The sequence below is a fragment of the Penicillium antarcticum genome (assembly GCF_028974205.1).
Source record: "Penicillium antarcticum strain IBT 31339 chromosome Unknown utg000002l_segment0_segment0, whole genome shotgun sequence".
Lineage (NCBI taxonomy): Eukaryota > Fungi > Ascomycota > Eurotiomycetes > Eurotiales > Aspergillaceae > Penicillium > Penicillium antarcticum.
This window is the reverse complement of record NW_026695300.1, coordinates 2,436,340-2,455,879: the sequence shown is the minus strand read 5'-3', so window position 1 is coordinate 2,455,879 and position 19,540 is coordinate 2,436,340. Positions and strand designations below refer to the sequence as shown.

General features: G+C 51.1%; 5 protein-coding genes across 5 annotated transcripts; 3 read left to right on the top strand and 2 right to left on the bottom strand.

Moving 5' to 3' along the window:
* Positions 1–27: 27 nt before the first annotated feature.
* N7508_001900 (bifunctional terpene synthase/polyprenyl synthetase family protein) lies at positions 28–2,388 on the bottom strand (the record flags this gene model as incomplete). Its single annotated transcript, XM_058459966.1, has 5 exons — positions 28–345; positions 397–966; positions 1,019–1,709; positions 1,766–2,051; positions 2,103–2,388. 5 exons carry the CDS (start codon positions 2,386–2,388, stop codon positions 28–30), a joined length of 2,151 nt encoding a protein of 716 aa, XP_058323498.1.
* Positions 2,389–2,852: 464 nt separating this feature from the next.
* Positions 2,853–4,730, top strand: N7508_001899 (P450 monooxygenase; the record flags this gene model as incomplete). Its single annotated transcript, XM_058459965.1, has 3 exons — positions 2,853–3,108; positions 3,173–4,413; positions 4,503–4,730. 3 exons carry the CDS (start codon positions 2,853–2,855, stop codon positions 4,728–4,730), a joined length of 1,725 nt encoding a protein of 574 aa, XP_058323497.1.
* Positions 4,731–5,132: 402 nt separating this feature from the next.
* Positions 5,133–7,112, bottom strand: N7508_001898 (flavin-containing monooxygenase; the record flags this gene model as incomplete). Its single annotated transcript, XM_058459964.1, has 1 exon — positions 5,133–7,112. The coding sequence occupies one exon, from the start codon at positions 7,110–7,112 to the stop codon at positions 5,133–5,135; it is 1,980 nt and encodes a 659-aa protein (XP_058323496.1).
* A 2,097-nt stretch (positions 7,113–9,209) lies between these two features.
* On the top strand, positions 9,210–12,632 carry N7508_001897 (GPI inositol-deacylase; the record flags this gene model as incomplete). Its single annotated transcript, XM_058459963.1, has 2 exons — positions 9,210–9,758; positions 9,813–12,632. The coding sequence occupies 2 exons, from the start codon at positions 9,210–9,212 to the stop codon at positions 12,630–12,632; spliced, it is 3,369 nt and encodes a 1,122-aa protein (XP_058323495.1).
* Positions 12,633–15,585: 2,953 nt separating this feature from the next.
* Positions 15,586–18,860, top strand: N7508_001896 (putative translation elongation factor eEF-3; the record flags this gene model as incomplete). The annotated part of the gene is made up of 2 exons (XM_058459962.1): positions 15,586–18,706; positions 18,775–18,860. The coding sequence occupies 2 exons, from the start codon at positions 15,586–15,588 to the stop codon at positions 18,858–18,860; spliced, it is 3,207 nt and encodes a 1,068-aa protein (XP_058323494.1).
* Positions 18,861–19,540: the final 680 nt, after the last annotated feature.

Genomic DNA, 19,540 nt, shown 5'->3' with positions numbered 1-19,540 from the left:
GTGAAAAGCTCTATACCTGATAACTCCTTACACCCACAATCTCCTCAGGACCAATTCGAGGATAGGATTCTCGAACCCAAATGCCGCTTCAAGCAACTTCAGCTCTCTCAGTATGTCCTCTTGCATGTCCTGGAGCAACAAGAAAGTGGAGTCGAGGGCTCCTCCGTTTCTCATTTTCGCCAATATCAGTCTTTTCAATGCCATCGGCATCTCTCCGACCCCCTTGTGCTGTAGTATACCCTTTATCATAGTCTGTTCGGGATCAGAGCCGGTGAGACAATAGATGAGCGGCAAGGAAATCTTGCCCTCATCCAGGTCCTCGCAAAAGCCTTTTTGATCGGTGTACTGTTGCACATTAGCTCTGTTTCGGAACATAGTTGAGTGTCCAGTCCTTACCTCGTCTGATATGAGGTTCTGGTAATCGTCGCGGATTTGGAAATAGCGTCCAAGTAATGTGACGAATCGCCACGCATCAATGTGCTCGGTCTTCCTGCTAACTTCGCCTTGCATCAGCCGGACACACAATCGAAAGAGACCGCCCGTCTTATGATCAATCATCGTCATGTACTCGCCAATGGTGGGCACATGGGTGTGATATTTCCAATACAAGTCCAGAGCCTGTCCACAGTGTAGGTTCTTCAGCTCGTCGATAAAGACACCTATAGCGTGTGGGCTCTGAAGTTTCTGGAGTTCCTCGAAGGCGCAAACAAAAATGTAGTTGGCTGAGTTTATCGTTTGTCCTACACCAAACAAAGTATGGGCGGTAGGGTTTCCCCTACGCAGCAATGAGTCGTCCTCAATGTCGTCAAGCATGAGAGATGAGTGGTGTAGCATGCCAATAATCGATTTGATAGTCGATGACGATGCCGCTGGGACTTCTAGCCAGAAGTCCAGGGCGTCGATGAAAGTTTCCCTGATCTTTTTCGATGGAAGGGTGTTGATGTAGTTGTAGGGAGCTTTGACGGCCTATCTACTGAGTTAGACCTCATTCATTGAAGAGAGATGAGCTGGTGCTTACGTCGTCGGAAGGTTCTTGCAACCGATGTTTAGTACCGTTGCCAAGGCAGCCATTCTCATGCTTTGAGCCATTGACTCCATTTACCTTGCAATGGGTTACTTTGGCCGATGGTGTTGTACCTGGAGCTACAGCTCCATTGACTTGAGACGACTTGATGCCATTTGTTGCACCAGCCCCGTTGACAGGTACCGCCGAGTTGTGTTCTTGACGGCCATTGGCCAGCGCATGTTTCCATTGGAAAACGCCGTCAACGAGCACACATTCCGGTTGCTCCAAGTCTTCCTTGGTCGGGTAGCGTGGAGCGAAAATACTCCAAAATTCGGAACCCGAGGCCGCATACTGGGCTGCCATGATGAATTTGCGATGAGCGTCAGAGAGCACCCCCTCACTCTGTTCCAGCTTCCTAACCAAGAATAGGTGTCGTTCCTGAAGTTCCACGTATTTTTCTCCAAGTCTTTCTATAGCTTCGATGTCTGAGCATTTATACTGCCGCATCAGAATGCAGACAGCATTGAATGGGATCTCTGAACCTTGCGTCTCGAGGTGGTACTTCAGCTCCTTTGGCCAGCTATGGCAGTCATTGATAAGAGCAGCGGTGTATAGAGCTGTATTGGCGATTTCGGACAGCTTTTGTTTTTCTGCCTGTGTGAGCCGAATCCCTATGCCAAAGCACGACATATCTTGGAATACACTGTGTCGAAGTCAGCCACATCAGTAACAACAGATGTCCGTCATCTTCTTACTCACTCGAGACCGCAGTTCACCAATCGAATGGGGAGATACTCTTCTATAGAAGAGATGCCGGAAGGCGGAGATGTTGCGATCTGCAGACCATTACTATAAGTGGTCATGACATCCATAGCCAGGTCGCGGTCCATCGTCATCATCTCCACCAGAATGCTGGCTTGAAACTGCTTGGTTTTGATTGCTACACTTGATCCGTCACTTGTCGAAGCATTAGGGCCTTGTAGCGAAAGCTGGAGACCGGCGTTGAACGCGGCCACTGTTTTGGTATCGACAGCGTCATAGTAGTCTAACGTTCGTCAACTCTATGTCTTCTTCAACATGATGTTTGCGGGCCTACCGTCATTCATTATCGTAAAGTCGGTGAACCTCGTCATGATCGCCAGCCGTTCAGGCAAGCATTCCGGGATGGTAAAGGCAACAACATGGACTGGGCCTAGAACAGGGCAGTCCCCTATCGTCTTGGCGTTCAGTTCCACATCAACCTTGGATAGGAAGTCCCCTCGAATCTTGTGTGCTGCTTCCAGGCATAGAGCATGATCACGATGGACTGCCGTGGAAAATCTGGTTAATGTTCCCGACTGCTCGACAACATCTTGGGGAACGGGTGTTGCGTATGTTGTCATGGCTGCTCTGGAGATAAACCGACAAGGAACAGCAAATATTCGGAGTGAGTCGAAAGGAAGCGTACTGTAGGAGAGAGCAGCATAAAATAATAAATAGTAAGTTACTGGGTAGAAAATACGTCTGCGTTACCGACGAGAATTCCTGGTCTTGGTGCGTCCTTTTGTCCTATAAACTTCATTAAAAGAAAAAAAGTAATATTACGTGCAATCGGCGACTCGTACGTGGTGGTGATTATCGAGGTTGTCATCTTTCATGTTTTGGCACCGTCGGCCTGCAGGCGCTACTACGGGATAAGCATAAGCCTTGTAAGATGTAAGCATGGAACCGATGCTGACGAGTACGTCTTTGCTATATGGCGCCCGAAAGACCAGATGCATGAAAAGAGTAGTACTCATACCTTGAAGAATACTGAGTCTGAAGTTTTTCACTCTCACAAGGCAAGGTCGATCCAAGCTCTAATACCATGGCCATTACAACTTCATTCATTCTCAATTGGCTAAGTTCATTGGAGACTCGGGACCTGATCCGACATGCCTTATTCGGCCTGGCCTATCTTGTCATAGTAGACATTGTTTGGCGGATTATCTACTATCGTTACTTTCATCCCTTAAGACACTATCCAGGGCCATGGCTCGCCAGCATCACCCGGCTGTGGCTGGCGTGGCACCATTTTCGGGGCACCGAGCTGCAAACTCAATGGATGCTTATCAAGAAACATGGTATGTCAACACCAAGCACATTTGTTCCCTTTTTTTTTTTTTTTTTTTTTTTTTTTTTTATAAGGCAAGAAGTCCATACCAACTATTTTGTCTCAAGGCCCAGTAATCCGCGTCACACCTACCATGTTGCTCATCGCGGACAGCAAGGCCATGCCCGTAGTCTTCCACCGTCGCGACACCAAATCCCGGTTCTACTTGCAGGGCTACGTGGGGAAAAGTAACAGTATCCTGCTTCGAGAGCCAGGCGCGCACGCTGCGCATAGGCGCCTGATCGGGGCTCCATATGCGCTGGCGAATATCCAAAAGATGGAGCCTCTTCTCGACAAGCACATCTTACACTGGATTAGTAGCATAGATGAAAGGTTTGTGGGGCAGCAAAAGCCGGTGGACTTCTCGCACTGGTCTCATTATCTGGCATATGACACCATCACGGACTTGGGGTTCAGAAATCCACTTGGCTTCATCAAGTCTGGCTCCGACGTTGGGGGGCTCATCGAGGGGTTCCGTGTGGGCATGCTCATCTTTGGTGTCGCCGGTCGCATATATCCCTTGACGGAGATGCTGCTCAACTCTTGGCTGAAGAAGTGGCTGGTCGTCCGCACCGAGCAGAAACTAGGCTTCGCTGTGGTCATGGAGAAGGCTGGAGCTATCCTCGCTGAGCGTAGCAGGCGCATCAAGGAGCACGGAGACAGGGCCCGGAAAGGTGAGAAGGCCTATGATCTCTTACAATCGTTTATGGACGCTCGCACACCCGATGGCGACCATCTCGCCGACGACACAATCATCTCGGAAATCTTTGTGATTCTCGGGGCCGGCTCGGATCGTTTTGGCAGCGCGTCCACAGCCTTCATGGTCTCGATTCTCTCGCAACCTGCGATCTTCAGGCGCCTCATGGACGAAATCGAGGATGCCATTGCTGCCGGCAAGCTGAGCTATCCAGTCCCGACGTATACCGAGGTGTCCCGGCACCTTCCGTTCTATGCCGCTTGCATAAAGGAAGCACTTCGACTGAACCCGAGCGGTGCCACGCTTCTCCCTCGCGTGGTATGCCCCGGTGACCCGGATCTCATCGTCAATGGTCGCCAGGTTCCGGTTGACACCGAAGTGGCCATGAATCCATGGATTGCTCATCGGGACAAGAATCTGTACGGAGAAGATGCTGAAGAATTTTATCCAGACCGATGGCTCGGTGATCCAGCGGCTGCCAAGGTCTATGAGAAATACAATCTCGCTTGGGGGTATGGCGCGCGTGTCTGTCTGGGTAAACCGTTTGCCATGATGGAGCTCTACAAGGGACCGCTTTCGGTGAGTACATAGTTCGTTGTTTACCCGTTGAGCTATTCCTCAAGCACATCATAGAAGCAGAGTTGCTGACAGTAGCGGGGGGAAAATAGTTGCTACTTAACTTTGATGTCACTCTCGCCGAGGTTGGGCCAGACACGCCAGCGCCGCATTCAGAAATGTATGCGACGGTGAAGGTTTGGGGCGATGTATGGCTGCAACTGCAGCGAAGTCACCGCTGGTCAGACATGGGCACCAAGATGGCCCAGAACAAGCTTGCGGATGGAAAGAGAAACGAGGAGGTTGCTGGTGGAGTTCCTCTTCCCGAGGATTTGCAGTGATTTGGAGTCAAAAATGTCAATATCAGCATAGCTTGCCCCATGAATCTATCCTCTTCCTTCAGAGCCTTCTGTCGGCGTTCCTAAGTAATCCAGCCCACGTGATCTGAGGCGATTCACCAAGCGAGTTGTTCACCTTGAGAACTCAGATAGTTCAACCACCAAGAATCAAGAATTCGTTCCATATCAGCCCACCCCTGAGTGCTTCATCAAATCGTTTACATCTTCCGTCTCTATCCGGTCATCTGGGACATCACTTGAACCGAACAGGTAAAGAGTTGCCATAGAGCGCAATCGAAAGCTTGGTGGGCACAATCAAAACTAAATCAGAACTAAATCAAAACTAAATCAAAACTGAATTCTTGACACCTAACTTGGAATTCAAGTCTCGCGAAAATACCAAATCTAGTCTACCTGCACCCCTGATACGTGCAACCCTTCTAGCTCGTCATTTCGGCTCCTCCATTCCTCCAGAACATCCATAAAATTGTTCAGTCCTGCCGGCCAGGGCCCTGCTGGCGCCGCAAGCATTTGTTCTTCTCTTGACATGTTATCCAAAGAACCTTCAGCGTTGTAGTACGAAGGCGTGCATCCGGCCATGGGCGCTAGGGTCGGTGCCCCAACCATGACACGCCTGGACCAGTCTTGCTCTGCCTCTTGCGTCGCCTCAATGACCACTTTGGCAGTCGGCTGGGTCTTGCCAATCCGCCGAGTACTTGCAGAGATGATCTTAGCAATGTGCCGGGCAAAGGTCTCCAGAGTAGGTGTATAGTTCGGCGATGCACCTGCTTGGTTCGCGCCCGCGAAGAACATGTTGGGGAAGCCATTGGTGCAGATGGCATGGAATGTGGCTACTCCCTTGGACCATTTATCCTCCATGTCCAGGCCGGCTCGCCCGATGACTTTGACGCCGCACCGAGCTCCCGGGCTGCCGAGCACACCCTGCTCGAACCCCGTTGACCAGATAAGCACATCCACGTCATACGTTCTGCCATTGGCTATAACGCCAGTCTCCGTCAGGCCCTTGACGCCCTTCCCATTCGTATCCACGAGTTTCACGTTAGGTCGATTGAAAGCCTGCAGGTACTCGTCGTGGAACGCCGGCCGCTTACACCACCCTGGGTACCAGGCCTTGAGCTTCTCGGCGACCTCTTGGTCGTGGACAAGCTCGTCAACCCTTGCTCGGATCCTCTCCGCGCGCGGCATGTCCAATTGATGCAAGTTCGCGACGTGATCAGGGATCTCATCCATGCCAATGGTCTTGGCTCCCCCCGTCAGCACGCTAAAAGAGGGAAAGCTGGTCCAGCTATCCGATACTAGGTCCACGGGCTCCGGTGGCTGCGTGTTGGCTAGGAAGGATGCAAAGTTCCGACTTCGAACCATCTGCCAACCAGGTCCCGTAGAGATATTCTGCTTCCATTCCTGCTCATCAGTTGCCTTCTGGGCTCGAACGTCCACCGATGCCGGCGTACGTTGAAACATCAGCAGTTCTTGGCTCCACTGGGCCAGGTGCGGCACCGCTTGCACCGCAGAGGCCCCAGTGCCTATGATGCCAACTCTCTTATCCTGCAGTTTGCTCATCTCTGGCGCTTCTTGGCCCCCGCCCGTGACTTTGTAGTCCCAGCGTGAAGCCATGAAGCTCGGACCCTGAAACTTGCCCCAGCCGGGCAGTTTGGGCAGCTTCGGACGGTTGAGCAGTCCGGGCACCAGCATAATAAAGTCGGCACGCACACTCGCTGTTGTTGTTGTGTCTCCCGCGAAGGCTCTCTGGGTCATTTCGACTGTCCACCCAGCAGTACTATCATCCCAGGTACATTGACTGATGATGGTACGGAACATGGCTCGGCCGTCCAAAGACCATTGCCATGCAATACGGTTCGCCTGCTCGCGAAGCTCCTCGCCATAGGCGTATTTATGCTTGGGCATGTATCCTGTCTCTTCCAGCAGTGGCATGTAGATGTAACTCTCGACATCGCACATGATACCAGGGTACCGATTCCAGTACCACGCCCCACCGAATCCTGCCGCAGCGTCGACGATGACAATGTCTTCGGGTTGAAATCCGGCATCCTCGATCAACCGCACCGCGAACAACAGGCCACCGATGCCGGCGCCTAGGATCAGAAATTTGAAGTGATCATTGTCCTTGAGTGTCAGAGAGGCCGTGGTTCCATCATCCCAAGTATCCTTCAGGAAGCGCATATAGCTGGGCTCATCGGTATCTCCCAGATTGACGTATTGGGTAAGGCCGTCGGGACGAAGCCGCTTGTTCCTCTCTTCTTGATATTTCTTCTGAGTCTTCGAGGCCGTCGCAGGATCGATAGCTTCATATCCGCTGGATATCTGCGGGTTTGCCCCGCTGTTCACACCATTATCGGCTGGCATCGTAGGGCCACTCGAAATTGTAACCGTCATGATTCGAACAATGAATAAAAGAGTGGTCAGAAAGGATGGCAAATGTCAAACCAGCATGTATTCACGCTAGAGGGACGGACGAAAAGCGTCGTCCTTGCGAGTATATTATCCTATTCTCCATACACCCTGACTTCAGCTCCAAAAAATAGAGGTTCAGTGATCTACATTAGTGCTTACCATGCGTAAGCTTCTAACAGAGCATGGTTGGCTTGATGGATTACTGTGCAGTACAAGTAAGCTCTTACATCTATGGTTGCCGATAAGCATTACGCTGACGCCGCCTTCTCAGTGTCCGTGCCCCATAAAAAAATACACTTATGTTCGAGACGGGGAAAATACCGTTAATTCAGTATTAGCGATCGTCCACCATCAATCTATTATGAGCACAGCTAGAACCGTACCGGAATTGAGCATACTGTGAGGTGGGAACCAAGAAGAACTAGCGGCCCTTGTTTGGATGATGCCCTCAAATTTCAGGGGTTGTACAGTAACAGTGCCTTAGAACTATACGAGCGTTACGGAGCACGGTTTAGGGAGCCTGTTCCAGTCAGGTGGATTGCCATGGTGAGCGAGCGGAAGCTGCTCAGCGGAGTAATCCGGGAGCGAGCATTCCGTGATTGTTCCAGAGTACATACGAATTGCATCGCGAGTTTGACAATTCAGGGATGGACGATATGGAACAATTTCTTGAATTCTTGGTGGTTGGTTGGTTGCACTAGCTAAAATCTCGAGGTGGGCAACTCGCTTGCTGAATCGCCTCAAATCACGTGACCTGAATTCCTGCTCACCGCCTGGAAGCAGGGCTAGCCTATATTCAGTTCATCCCCGCTGACCCTAAGAAGCTGACCCTAAGAAGGGTCAGCGTTCAGTCTCTTTTACAATAGAACCATATTGTACCACACGTCAGCTGAGGCTTCTACTTCGCTTACCTAACTAAACCCAGAGACTCTGCGTGGTCTCACAACTCTTGACCTAGAACTACGACTATATAGGTAAAGCTATCAGGATCCGATATAGGATACTCCAGTAGAGCTATTGTATATCGAATAAACCGAGTACGTAGCGGGTGACATTTTGTATAAGTCAAGTTTAGTAGGAAATTTCCGTTGTGTTCCTTATACATTGCTAATGCATTAACAAGGTATAATATTATACAAAACTTACTTGTTCTTTATCAGATATCACGATCTAATCTCGAATAATGCTTTCCTTAGTCATGGTAGAGGAATATTCTAACACAAAAGTAATATATTAAAATAGACTGGTTTAAATATTGCCACTTTTTTGTGGGCCACTAGCGTAAAATACGACAAATTCTAGCGAGTATAAGTCTGTAAGGATTGCCATCACGTGATGCCGAGAGATTCCAATGTCAGGTGACGCGTCTCCAACTGTCGGGGTGAACTACATCCTGCTCAGTGAGCAAAAAGCGGCATGGGGTGAGCACCAAAATGGAAAGGGAAAGCCAAGACTTGTCAGACATTATCCTGTGTATATGCACATCTTCGGTGTGACTTGGGGACATACGCGTCCTGCAGGAACTGTTAACCAGCGATACACGGTTGCCTGCTGTGCCCACAAATTCTTTAACTTTGTCCAGTGAATATCCACATATACCTTTTGCTGATCAACAAAATTGAAAGAGTCATTTAGTGTAAAATGTGAAGACATGGGGTATGTTCTACTGTTCTATAGTATGGTTGAAGCTCTGTACATGTCTCATGCCAAGCCCGCAATGCCAATTGCGTCCAGAAAAAGCAGATCAAGCAGATCCTACCTGAGTAGAACTTCATTTATCTAAAGACCCTACTACACTATATCACATCCCAGTCCTTGCGTACCCACAATAATAAGGGACTCAGGGACTTTTTCTCTATGCCAAGGCCCAGACAAACCACCAACCGCCCTTCCATTCCCGTCTTCCCTCGCATTCCACCCCTTCCCTTTCCCTCCCCATCCTCTGTCCTTACTCGCCCTGAGGGTTTGTGTGCGAGGCTTAACCCCCTGCGCCAAGAAACCCGGTCCCTGTGCCTGTGAGTGCTGGATGAGCCGGCTCCGCCTCCTCCAATGCACAGACGCTCGTCGGGCTCCCCTGTCGAGGACGAAGATTCCTCGGTCTCCCAAACCCCAGACGACCATGGCTCCAACGCCCTCGACGAGAAATCGCGATCACAGATAGCCCGGCGCGGCACTAGTTTTGACCTGCGTCGCGACGGCAGCGCGACGCCGCGCTCCAGGAACTCGAGCATGTGGCGCACCCCGACCTCCCAACCTTCCAACGATACCAAAACGATGCCATTGAGCTCTCCTCGGCTCCCGATGGAGGCTCCCTCGCCCGAAGGTCGTCGCTCGCGACAGTCCCGTCTGCGCAGCCCGTGGTCCTGTTCAATTCTGACAGCGTTTACGACCTGTGTCGCTGTGGCATTTTTGATCTCCATTGTCCACTCCTTTACCGATCGCCAGGTCGGCGGTGATGGTTGCGGTGTGCCGATGATGAGTCCGACCTTTATTCGCATGTTGGAGTTTGATACGGAACATACCCGCTTTGCGAGCAAGTACAATCTCTTCGTGTACCGGGAGGAAGGCGTGGACCCTTACACGCAGGATAACATCGGGGTATGGTAATCTGGTTTGGTGTGATGCGATTGAGCGGGGCTGACTCGTTTCTAGTTGAATGGCGTCCCCGTTCTTTTCCTCCCCGGTAACGCCGGCAGCTACCGACAGGTCCGGTCTTTGGCCGCGGAGGCCTCGCGCCATTACTATGATGTGGTTCGACACGATGAAAGCAGGCATACGGCCGGAACACGGAGCTTGGATTTCTTCATGGTCGACTTTAACGAGGATATGGCGGCGTTCCATGGACAGACTCTGTTGGACCAGGCGGAATACGTGAACGAAGCGATATCTTATATCCTATCACTTTACCACGACCCGCGACGAACCCGCCGAGATCCTGGCTTACCAGACCCGAGTGCCGTTGTTTTAATCGGTCACTCGATGGGTGGAATCGTCGCTCGAACTGCTTTGACTATGGCCAACTACCAGGCCAATTCAGTTAACACGATCATTACCATGTCCGCACCTCACGCAAAACCACCCGTATCCTTTGACTCCGATATCGTCCACACTTACAAACAAATCAACGACTACTGGCGCGACGCCTATGCGCAGACATGGGCTAACAACAACCCCCTGTGGCATGTCACTCTCATCTCTATCGCTGGTGGTGCGCGTGATACGGTGGTTCCCTCCGACTACGCCAGTATCTCATCCCTTGTACCAGAGACACACGGATTCACCGTGTTCACATCGTCGATCCCGGATGTTTGGATTGGGATGGATCACCTGTCGATCACTTGGTGTGACCAGTTCCGCAAGGCGATCATCAAATCTCTATTTGAGATCGTCGATGCACGCCGCCCTACCCAAACGAAACCACGAGCGGAGCGCATGCGTGTTCTGAAGAAATGGTATTTGACTGGATTGGAGCCGGTAGCTGAGCGGACTCTCCCACAGAAGGACGCAAATACCCTTCTGACTCTTGAGGATAATGCCAACACCATCCTTGCACAGGGCCAAAGATTGATCTTGCGCGAGCTGGGCCTGCAGCATGGCCCGGATGTGCGTCTACTGCCGATTCCTCCTCAGGGTGTCTCCGGTAAGAAGTTCACACTGCTCACAGACCAAACACTCGAGAAGAATGGAAACATCGAAGTTCTGTTCTGCAGCGTCTTCCCGCTATCCAATGGTCGCTCGACCAACTTCCCATTGAATTTGGATTTCTCGGGTGGTACAGTGGGCTCAACGCGCTTGGCTTGCAAGAGCGCAGCCGAGGACAGCATCCACCTGCCTGCTTCGACCCTCTCCTCGAAACATGCCTATGACCGTGTCGCGCCGTTCTCATACCTGCAGTATGAATTGGAGGGTCTTGCGGAACATCAATTCGTAGCTGTCGTGGACAAGGCCAACGTTCCGACTGCCGGATTCCTCGTTGCTGAGTTCTCGGATAGCTCTGATGCGATGATTCGGGCGAAGGTTGGCTTGGGCGGCTTGCTAAGTGCTGGCCTGAAGATGCGGCTACCTGCAAACCGGCCCATGCTCACTGAGGTCAAGATTCCCGCACTGCATTCCAGTCTGCTTGACTACCGGTTGAAGATTACCCGGCATCCACAGAAGCAAGAGTTGTTTGCTCCGTTGCTCCGGCAGTCTGTATCTGATCCTCATGAGTCAAAGTTTTTCGTCAATGTCAACGAGGTCAACGTGAACCTGCATGGTATGGCACCATACATGCCGCCAGCGATTCGCGAGCAGGCTGCACTTGGAGGCGTGTCTTTCCACCTGTGGACCGACCCTAGCTCCGACTCGACAGTTGATATCTCTCTTCAGGTTGACCTCACTAGTAGTCTCGGAGAGTTGGTTATGCGCTATCGAACCATCTTCGCTGCATTCCCGCTGCTTGTCGTTGCTCTCGTTCTTCGCAAGCAGTTCCAGATCTACGATGAGTCTGGCTACTTTATTCCCTTCACCGATGGTCTTGATCGTGCTCTGAGATCCTCCTTCCCACTCTTGTTAGTGGCCATGTCGCTGTTGGCTACCTCCCTGGCCACCACGAAAGCCTTGCCCCAGACTGATGAGACGCTCCACTGGCGGACAAATTCAACCGAGACTCCCGTCGACTTCACCAAGAACGATCTCTTGTTGGGGTCTCAAGATGCCTTCTTCTGGTTCCTGGTCCCAGTTTTTGGTCTTATCAGTGTCGGAGTCTGCGTGCTGGTCAACTATCTCGCCCTGACCCTCGTCAACATTTTCTCATGGGTATACGGTGTCCTGCATAGCAAAACAGGCTATATCCGGCGTGAAGATCGCGGCAACCTGCCGATCTTCAACACCCCAACGCCTCGACGACGCATCGTCCACACTGCCATCCTCCTGGTCCTTGTATCGACAGTTATCCCATACCAGTTCGCCTACATGGTCGCCTGTATTGTGCAGCTGGCTACATGTGTGCGGGCACAGTGGCACGTCAAGGAAACCAGATCTACCTCGCACCTCAACTTTGGTAACTACGCGCACTCCATCTTGATCTTGATGCTGTGGATCCTGCCTATCAACGTCTTGGTTCTCCTGGTCTGGGCACACAACCTCGTCGTGCACTGGTTCATGCCATTCTCATCCCACCACAATGTCCTCTCCATCATGCCCTTCCTCATCCTCGTGGAGACCATGACCAGTGGCGCTATGATTCCTCGTATCACAACCAGATTCCGATACATCACCTCCATGATCTTCTTCGCCATCGCCATCTACTCGGCGATCTACGGCGTCTCCTACGCCTATCTCCTCCACCACCTCGCCAACCTCCTCGCAGCCTGGTTCGTCGGTATTTACCTATTCGGCAACAATTTCTCCCCCCGCCGTCTCTGGCGCATCATCGATGGCGACGAGCTTCCCTCTGAATCAGGAAGCAGTCACGTTAAGAAGAAGCCATGAGTCCAGTCCAGTCCATTTTTAATCCGTCTTTGTTTTGCTTATGCCTCGGAGTTGCGAATCGCACCGCGCATTTGGGTCTGGAGTTCGAGCGTTTCGTTTGACTTGTTTTTGCCTTTGTTTTGTTTCTTCTGTACCATTGTACAGACATCGGGATTCCTCGTTCCCAGCGTTTATGTTTACGTTCATCTTATACGGAACTGAACTGAACTACTTCTTGTCCCCTGATACTGATATCACTCGGCGCTTGCAGCCCAGATCCTCCCGGTCAGTTTGGGTCTGGGTCACAGGAATCGAATCCTGTGTATATACACTTGTGTCTTTTCCGTGTCTTTGCTTTATTTCTTCAACCACGATCTTGGACATAGAATTCAGGGGTACCGCGATGATTGGATGGGATGGGATGGGAAGGAACGTGGCTATTTTCTGAATCATGGTTTTTGTATGGTTTGTTTTCTGGTTTATAAAGCTGTGCATCACATACTAATTTCCCTTGCCTTACATCTTTCTCTCCTTTATACTGTATGTTAGCGTTTCGTGCGGACTTACCGTATACATAGACGAACGTTATAGATTCACTTCTGGATGCTGAACACATGGGATTAGAATGAATAGAATAGCCGCGGCAACATAGTAATATCATCTTCCAATTTATCTAGCTAGGGGTAACGTTAAGGAGTTAGATACATATCCTGTGGGTACGTACTTCACCACACAGAACGTAAACCAAATCCCTTCATATCGCACGAACCCGTCCAGCCTCAAAGTATCAACAAACGACCGACCCTCCGATAGGCTACTCGCTCTTACCCCTTTTTACAGTGCAATTATTATTTTCCACTGATAGGTCCGTCACTCGAGATCAGGGGGTTGCCCTACATGTAGCCATGTACATGCCGACAAGTTGAGAAATTACTCCGGACTGTAATCTGCATAGTAGCTTATGTATCAGACAAACAAACCAAGGGCCAAAGCGCATCCAGCAGAAACAACCCAAAAATAAAAAGGGGCTGTGATTACATGTAAACATGAGACAGGGGGTTTGAAAGAAAAGGGGCAATACCACACTGATGCAATACGAGAAGGGCAGGGCAGGGCAGGGAGCAAAGTGGGGAGTCAGTGTTTAAAGGGTTGAAGAGAAGATCTTCAATATGAACATTTCAAAGGATCAAAGATGAAAGATTATAAAGTTCTTCCCCTTACTTCGTGCCCCCATTTACCCCGGACTCTGAAGACATCGGGGGTGGGGATATTGTAGTCCACGGCTAACACTAAGCTAAGACTAGGACTACTGTAGGTAAGACTAAGAATAAGCTAAGGGGGCGAATCCCTTCATCCAGTCCCCATTAAATAAACAACTGGGGCCTTATGCCATGCGGATCAGATCCACTGTCTTAACTATACAGTAAAGACAGTGATGACCTCGACCCGACGTAGCTAGATGCTGGAGCTGGCAAAGGGGGGCGTGGCATGTCAACGCCACTGCTATCTTGCAGATTGGGAATAGAATCGAACCAGCCTGGAAAGGAGAAGCTATTTCTGACTCTAGGTTTACTGATTCGCTGCGGATGAGTCGGCATTCATAACGGAACAATGATGAAGGGAGAGTAAGGATTCTGTTCTTCCCGTGGCTGTACCGATTTCTCACTCTTTTTTAGCTTTTGGCTTTCGATTTGGATTTTGGATTTTTGGGGTTTTATTGACTTTTTTTAAAAAAAAAAGAAAAGAAAATATATTTTTCTTTCTGTTTTTGCTTTTTTTTGCCACCCGGTACTTTTCGCGGGGGATAAGGCTACGATAACACCCGCTTTGCTAAGAAGGGTGTTGGCTGTTGGCTGTTGGGTTTGCAATAATTGTACAGCATGGGCTGTGCAGTTATAATCTGATATTCGAATCAGATGTAGTAACAGGCTGCACGGAGTACAAAGAAGTGCACAACCGTACTTTGATATAAATTTTGCCCGCGATAAGCGATAAGACTAAGCGGTGAGAGAAGTGCGGTCAAAGTAGCCCGTTTCATATTGGGATCCCTACTGTAGGACGACTAAATTTATTTCTTATTATTACCCCTGATTATACTGATCAGGCCGGAGATGACCTGCAGATCTTATGGCAGACATGGCTACTCGGTCAGCTCTCAGGTTTCCGATGGCTTAACCGCCTTAAGATACGGAGCCAATCTGGTCTAGACGGACAAATCCGGAGAATCTGAGAGTCAGTCTTCTCTAAAAATATGGCCTTCTCGAAAAATCTTGATGTTCTTCATTGGATATCCGATATGAGATTGCGCCACCCGATCATGAGTGGCGAACGGTGAGACGCCAACGCCTCAAGGGTATTAGAGTAGTCTAGGCGGGGCTGGCAGTCATTTATGGGGTTTGACATTCTACACAAGTAAACTGTACACTAATCGAGACAATGCTACACTATATCTCTATAATTCTACAGTTATAGACGCCGACAATAGACATGGAATGTAAGCCCAATATGCCTGACAATTGGTTCAACCAATCACAATATCTGGATTCGGGCACAAGCTCGACTTCAACCAATCGGGGCTCTCTAATCTAAGCCCCTAATCCGAATGAAGCTCTAGCGCGGGACAATGAAAATTTTTAATCTTTTTTTTTTTTTCTCGTAGGGTTTTGCCGCCCAGAGCCACACGATAAATATCTTCCCCCCCTTCCCTTCACCTCTTCCCCTCCTCCACTGCATCTTTTTTCGAGGGTTGGACCTCCTTTCTTTTTATTTTTCATTTCTCTTCTGTTTAGAACAGGATAGAAATACCACACGCTCTATTCTTTGAGCGTCGCGTCTGATCTTTAGACGCTGTTGAGCCTGTTGCTCACAAAAAAAAAGATACCCCTCATAGAAAAAAAAGGAAGGATTCTTCTTTCTTTACTCTAATACCCCCTTCCCGTTTTTTTCTACAAAAACCGCCAAAATTTCTTCCAAAATGCCTGCCGCCAACGTCGCCTCCTCTCCTGCCACCACTGGCAAGGAGACCGCCAAGTCGGTTGCTGTCCTCGAGGACCTCATCAAGAACCTCAACATCTCCGCCACCCCCGATGAGGCTATCGCTGCTGCTGGCAACCTTGCCACTCTCTTCGCCGGTCCCATCCCCGAGCAGACCCTTCCCCTGAAGGCTGCCGAGACCTTCAAGAAGCAGCTCGCCAACAAGAAGGACGCCACTGCCCGTGAGCGTGCTTGCGAGGGCATCCGCGCTATTGCCGCCCACAACACAGTCGCTCCCGGTGTTGAGCCCCACCTTGTTTCCCTCCTTGGCCCCGTCCTCGCCGCTGTCGGTGACAAGATGGTCCCCGTCAAGCAGGCCGCTCAGAGCGCTGCCGTCGCCATCGTCCAGGCCGTCAACCCCAACGCCGTCAAGGCCGTTATCACTCCTCTTCTCGACTCTCTGGCTAACGCCCAGAAGTGGCCCGAGAAGATGGCTGCCCTCGACTGCATCAACATCCTCGTCGAGACCGCCCCCGCTCAGCTCGGTTACCAGGTTCCCACTCTCATCCCCGTTATCTCCGAGGCCATGTGGGATACCAAGGCTGAGATCAAGAAGGCTGCCTACTCCACCATGGAGAAGGTTTGCGGCCTCATTGTCAACAAGGATATTGAGCGTTTCATTCCCGAGCTTATCAAGTGTATTGCTAAGCCCGAGAACGTCGCCGAGACCATTCACTTGCTCGGTGCCACCACTTTCGTCACTGACGTGACCAGCCCTACCCTCGCTATCATGGTTCCCCTGCTCGACCGTGGTCTCGTTGAGCGTGAGACCGCTATCAAGCGTAAGACCGCTGTCATCGTCGACAACATGTGTAAGCTTGTCGAGGATCCCCAGCTCGTCGCTCCCTTCTTGCCCAAGATGTTGCCGGGTTTGAACAAGAACTTCGACACCCTTGCCGATCCCGAGGCCCGTGAGAAGACTCGCCAGGCTCTGGACACTCTCGCCCGTGTTGGTGAGATCAAGGACGGCAAGATCCCCGAGGTTTCCCGCGCTGGTGACATCTCCACTGTCGCTGCCATTCTCAAGGAGGTCATCGAGGCCTCCAAGCACAAGGACACCATCGCCTCTTCCGAGGAGATCATCAACTACGTTGCTGCCGTCTCCGGTCAGCTCGTTGACGAGAAGGAGTCCGACCACGTCATCTGGACCCAGAACACCCTTCCTTACATCACCGCCATCGTTGGTGAGGAGGATGCCAAGAACGTCGCTGAGTCTCTCCGCAAGAAGGCCTGCCCCGACGCCGAGGCTGCCGATGCCATCCCCTCCGACGAGGAGGAGGGTGAGGATCTTTGCAACTGTACCTTCTCCCTGGCTTACGGTGCCAAGATCCTGCTGAACCAGACTCACCTGCGCCTCAAGCGTGGCCAGCGTTACGGTCTCCTCGGTCCCAACGGTTCCGGTAAGACCACCCTCATGCGCGCTATCAACAACGAGCAGCTCGAGGGTTTCCCCAAGAAGGATGAGGTCAAGACCGTCTACGTCGAGCACGACCTCGACTCTGCCGATACCGAGCAGACTGTCATTGCCTGGACCCAGAAGAAGCTTGCCGAGGTTGGCCAGCACCCTCCTCTCGAGGAGCTCAAGGACAAGCTCGTCAACGAGTTCGGCTTCCAGCCTTCTCAGATCGATGGTCCCATCACCGCCCTTTCTGGTGGTTGGAAGATGAAGCTCGCTCTGTGCCGTGCCGTCTTCGAGAACCCCGATATTCTCCTGCTCGACGAGCCCACCAACCACTTGGACGTCAAGAACGTTGCTTGGCTCGAGAACTACCTCAAGACCTCCCCCTGCACTTCCATCATGGTCTCTCACGACTCTCGTTTCCTTGACCACGTCATCCAACACGTCGTCCACTACGAGCGCTTCAAGCTCCGCCGTTACCGCGGTACCCTCTCCGACTTCGTCAAGCAGCACCCCGCTGCCAAGTCATACTACGAGCTCGGTGCCTCCGACATGGAGTTCAAGTTCCCCGAGCCCGGTTTCCTTGAGGGTGTCAAGACCAAGTCCAAGGCCATCGTCCGTGTCTCCAACATGTCCTTCCAGTACCCCGGTACCCCCAAGCCCCAGATCACCGGAATTACCTTCCAGGTCTCCCTTGGTTCCCGTATTGCTGTCATTGGTGCCAACGGTGCCGGCAAGTCTACTCTCGTTAACGTCCTGACTGGTGAACTTATCCCCACCGCCGGTGATGTTTACCAGCACGAGAACATCCGTATTGCCTACATTAAGCAGCACGCTTTCGCTCACATCGATAACCACCTCGACTCTACTCCCTCCGAGTACATCCAGTGGCGTTTCCAGACCGGTGAGGACCGTGAGACCATGGACCGCGCCAACAAGATCGTCACCGAGGAGGACGAGAAGGCCATGGACAAGATCTACAAGGTCGAGGGTACCATGCGTCGTGTCATTGGCATCCACTCTCGCAGAAAGTTCAAGAACACCTACGAGTACGAGATCTCTTGGTCTCTGGGTGACAACATCGGCATGAAGTCCGAAAAGTGGGTTCCCATGATGTCCAACGACAACACTTGGTTGCCCCGTTCCGAGATCATTGTCTCTCACCCCAAGCAGGTCGCTGAGGTTGACCAGAAGGAGGCCCTCGCCTCCGGTCAGTTCCGTCCCCTTGTCCGTAAGGAGATTGAGCAGCACTGCGCCAACTTCGGTCTCGATGCCGAGCTGGTCTCTCACTCCCGTATGCGCGGTCTCTCCGGTGGCCAGCGTGTCAAGGTCGTCCTCGCCGCTTGCTCGTGGCAGCGTCCCCACGTCATCGTCCTCGATGAGCCTACCAACTACCTCGACCGTGACTCCCTCGGTGCCCTCTCCAAGGCTATCAAGTCTTTCGAGGGTGGTGTTGTCATCATTACTCACTCTCGTGAGTTCACTGAGAACCTCACTGAGGAAGTCTGGGCTGTCAACGACGGTGTCATGACTCCCTCCGGTCACAACTGGGTTCAGGGTCAGGGTTCCGGCCCCCGTCTCGACGCCAAGGGTGACGATGACGAGGACAAGTTCGATGCCATGGGTAACAAGATCACTGTTCAGAAGAAGGTCAAGCTTACTGGTAAGTTATTCACATTATTCCTCTCAATTTATTCGAATTTACATTTGCTAACCTATCCCTTTTCACAGGCTCCGAGCTCCGCAAGAAGAAGAAGGAGCGTGCTGCCCGCCGCAAGCGTGGTGAGGAGGTCTTCTCCGATGAGGATGACATCTAAGCTATTCGCTTTGGTGCTGTTATTGATGGATGCATATTATGATGTGTTGATGAATTTCATATGCTTATGCTGAGAACAAAATACATTTCCCTGTTCAAACATTCGTTATTACCTTCCTTCTAGTATTCTTTTTCCTTGTAGACTTGACTTCGTAATCCCATCGACCAATCTTGTATAATTGTGGTCATAGACGTGTCCTACAGTATATGCATGTTCTATTGCTGAGTTGCAAGCTTCCCATCCATGCCCGTCCAACGTCCATCTGCCTCTATGCTCGACAATTACCTATACATTTCATCTACGACCCATTCATACATTGTCAGCTCTAGACTCGGTGTATGTCCTCCTCGGCTCAAACCTTATGGTATTTGGCTTATGGATCTGCGTAACCGTGTCATAAGTACATCCCATTTGACTGTTGGACAGCGGCTCCGTTCACACATATCGGTTTCCCGATCTAAATCATATCGGCATGCCGGTGCTCGACACATCGGTTGATTCCGCTTAGAGCCTGAGGCCTGCAGAGATTGTCACTGCGGTCTCATTGGGTTTTTGGCATTCGCTGTGGATATTTCAGAATTATCACTGGGGCTATATTTTGATTGTATTTGCTTGTCGGCTTTGAAAGTGTGGATGCTTGATTTTCTTGGTTCCTTTCAAGTTATTTGTTGTTCAATGGC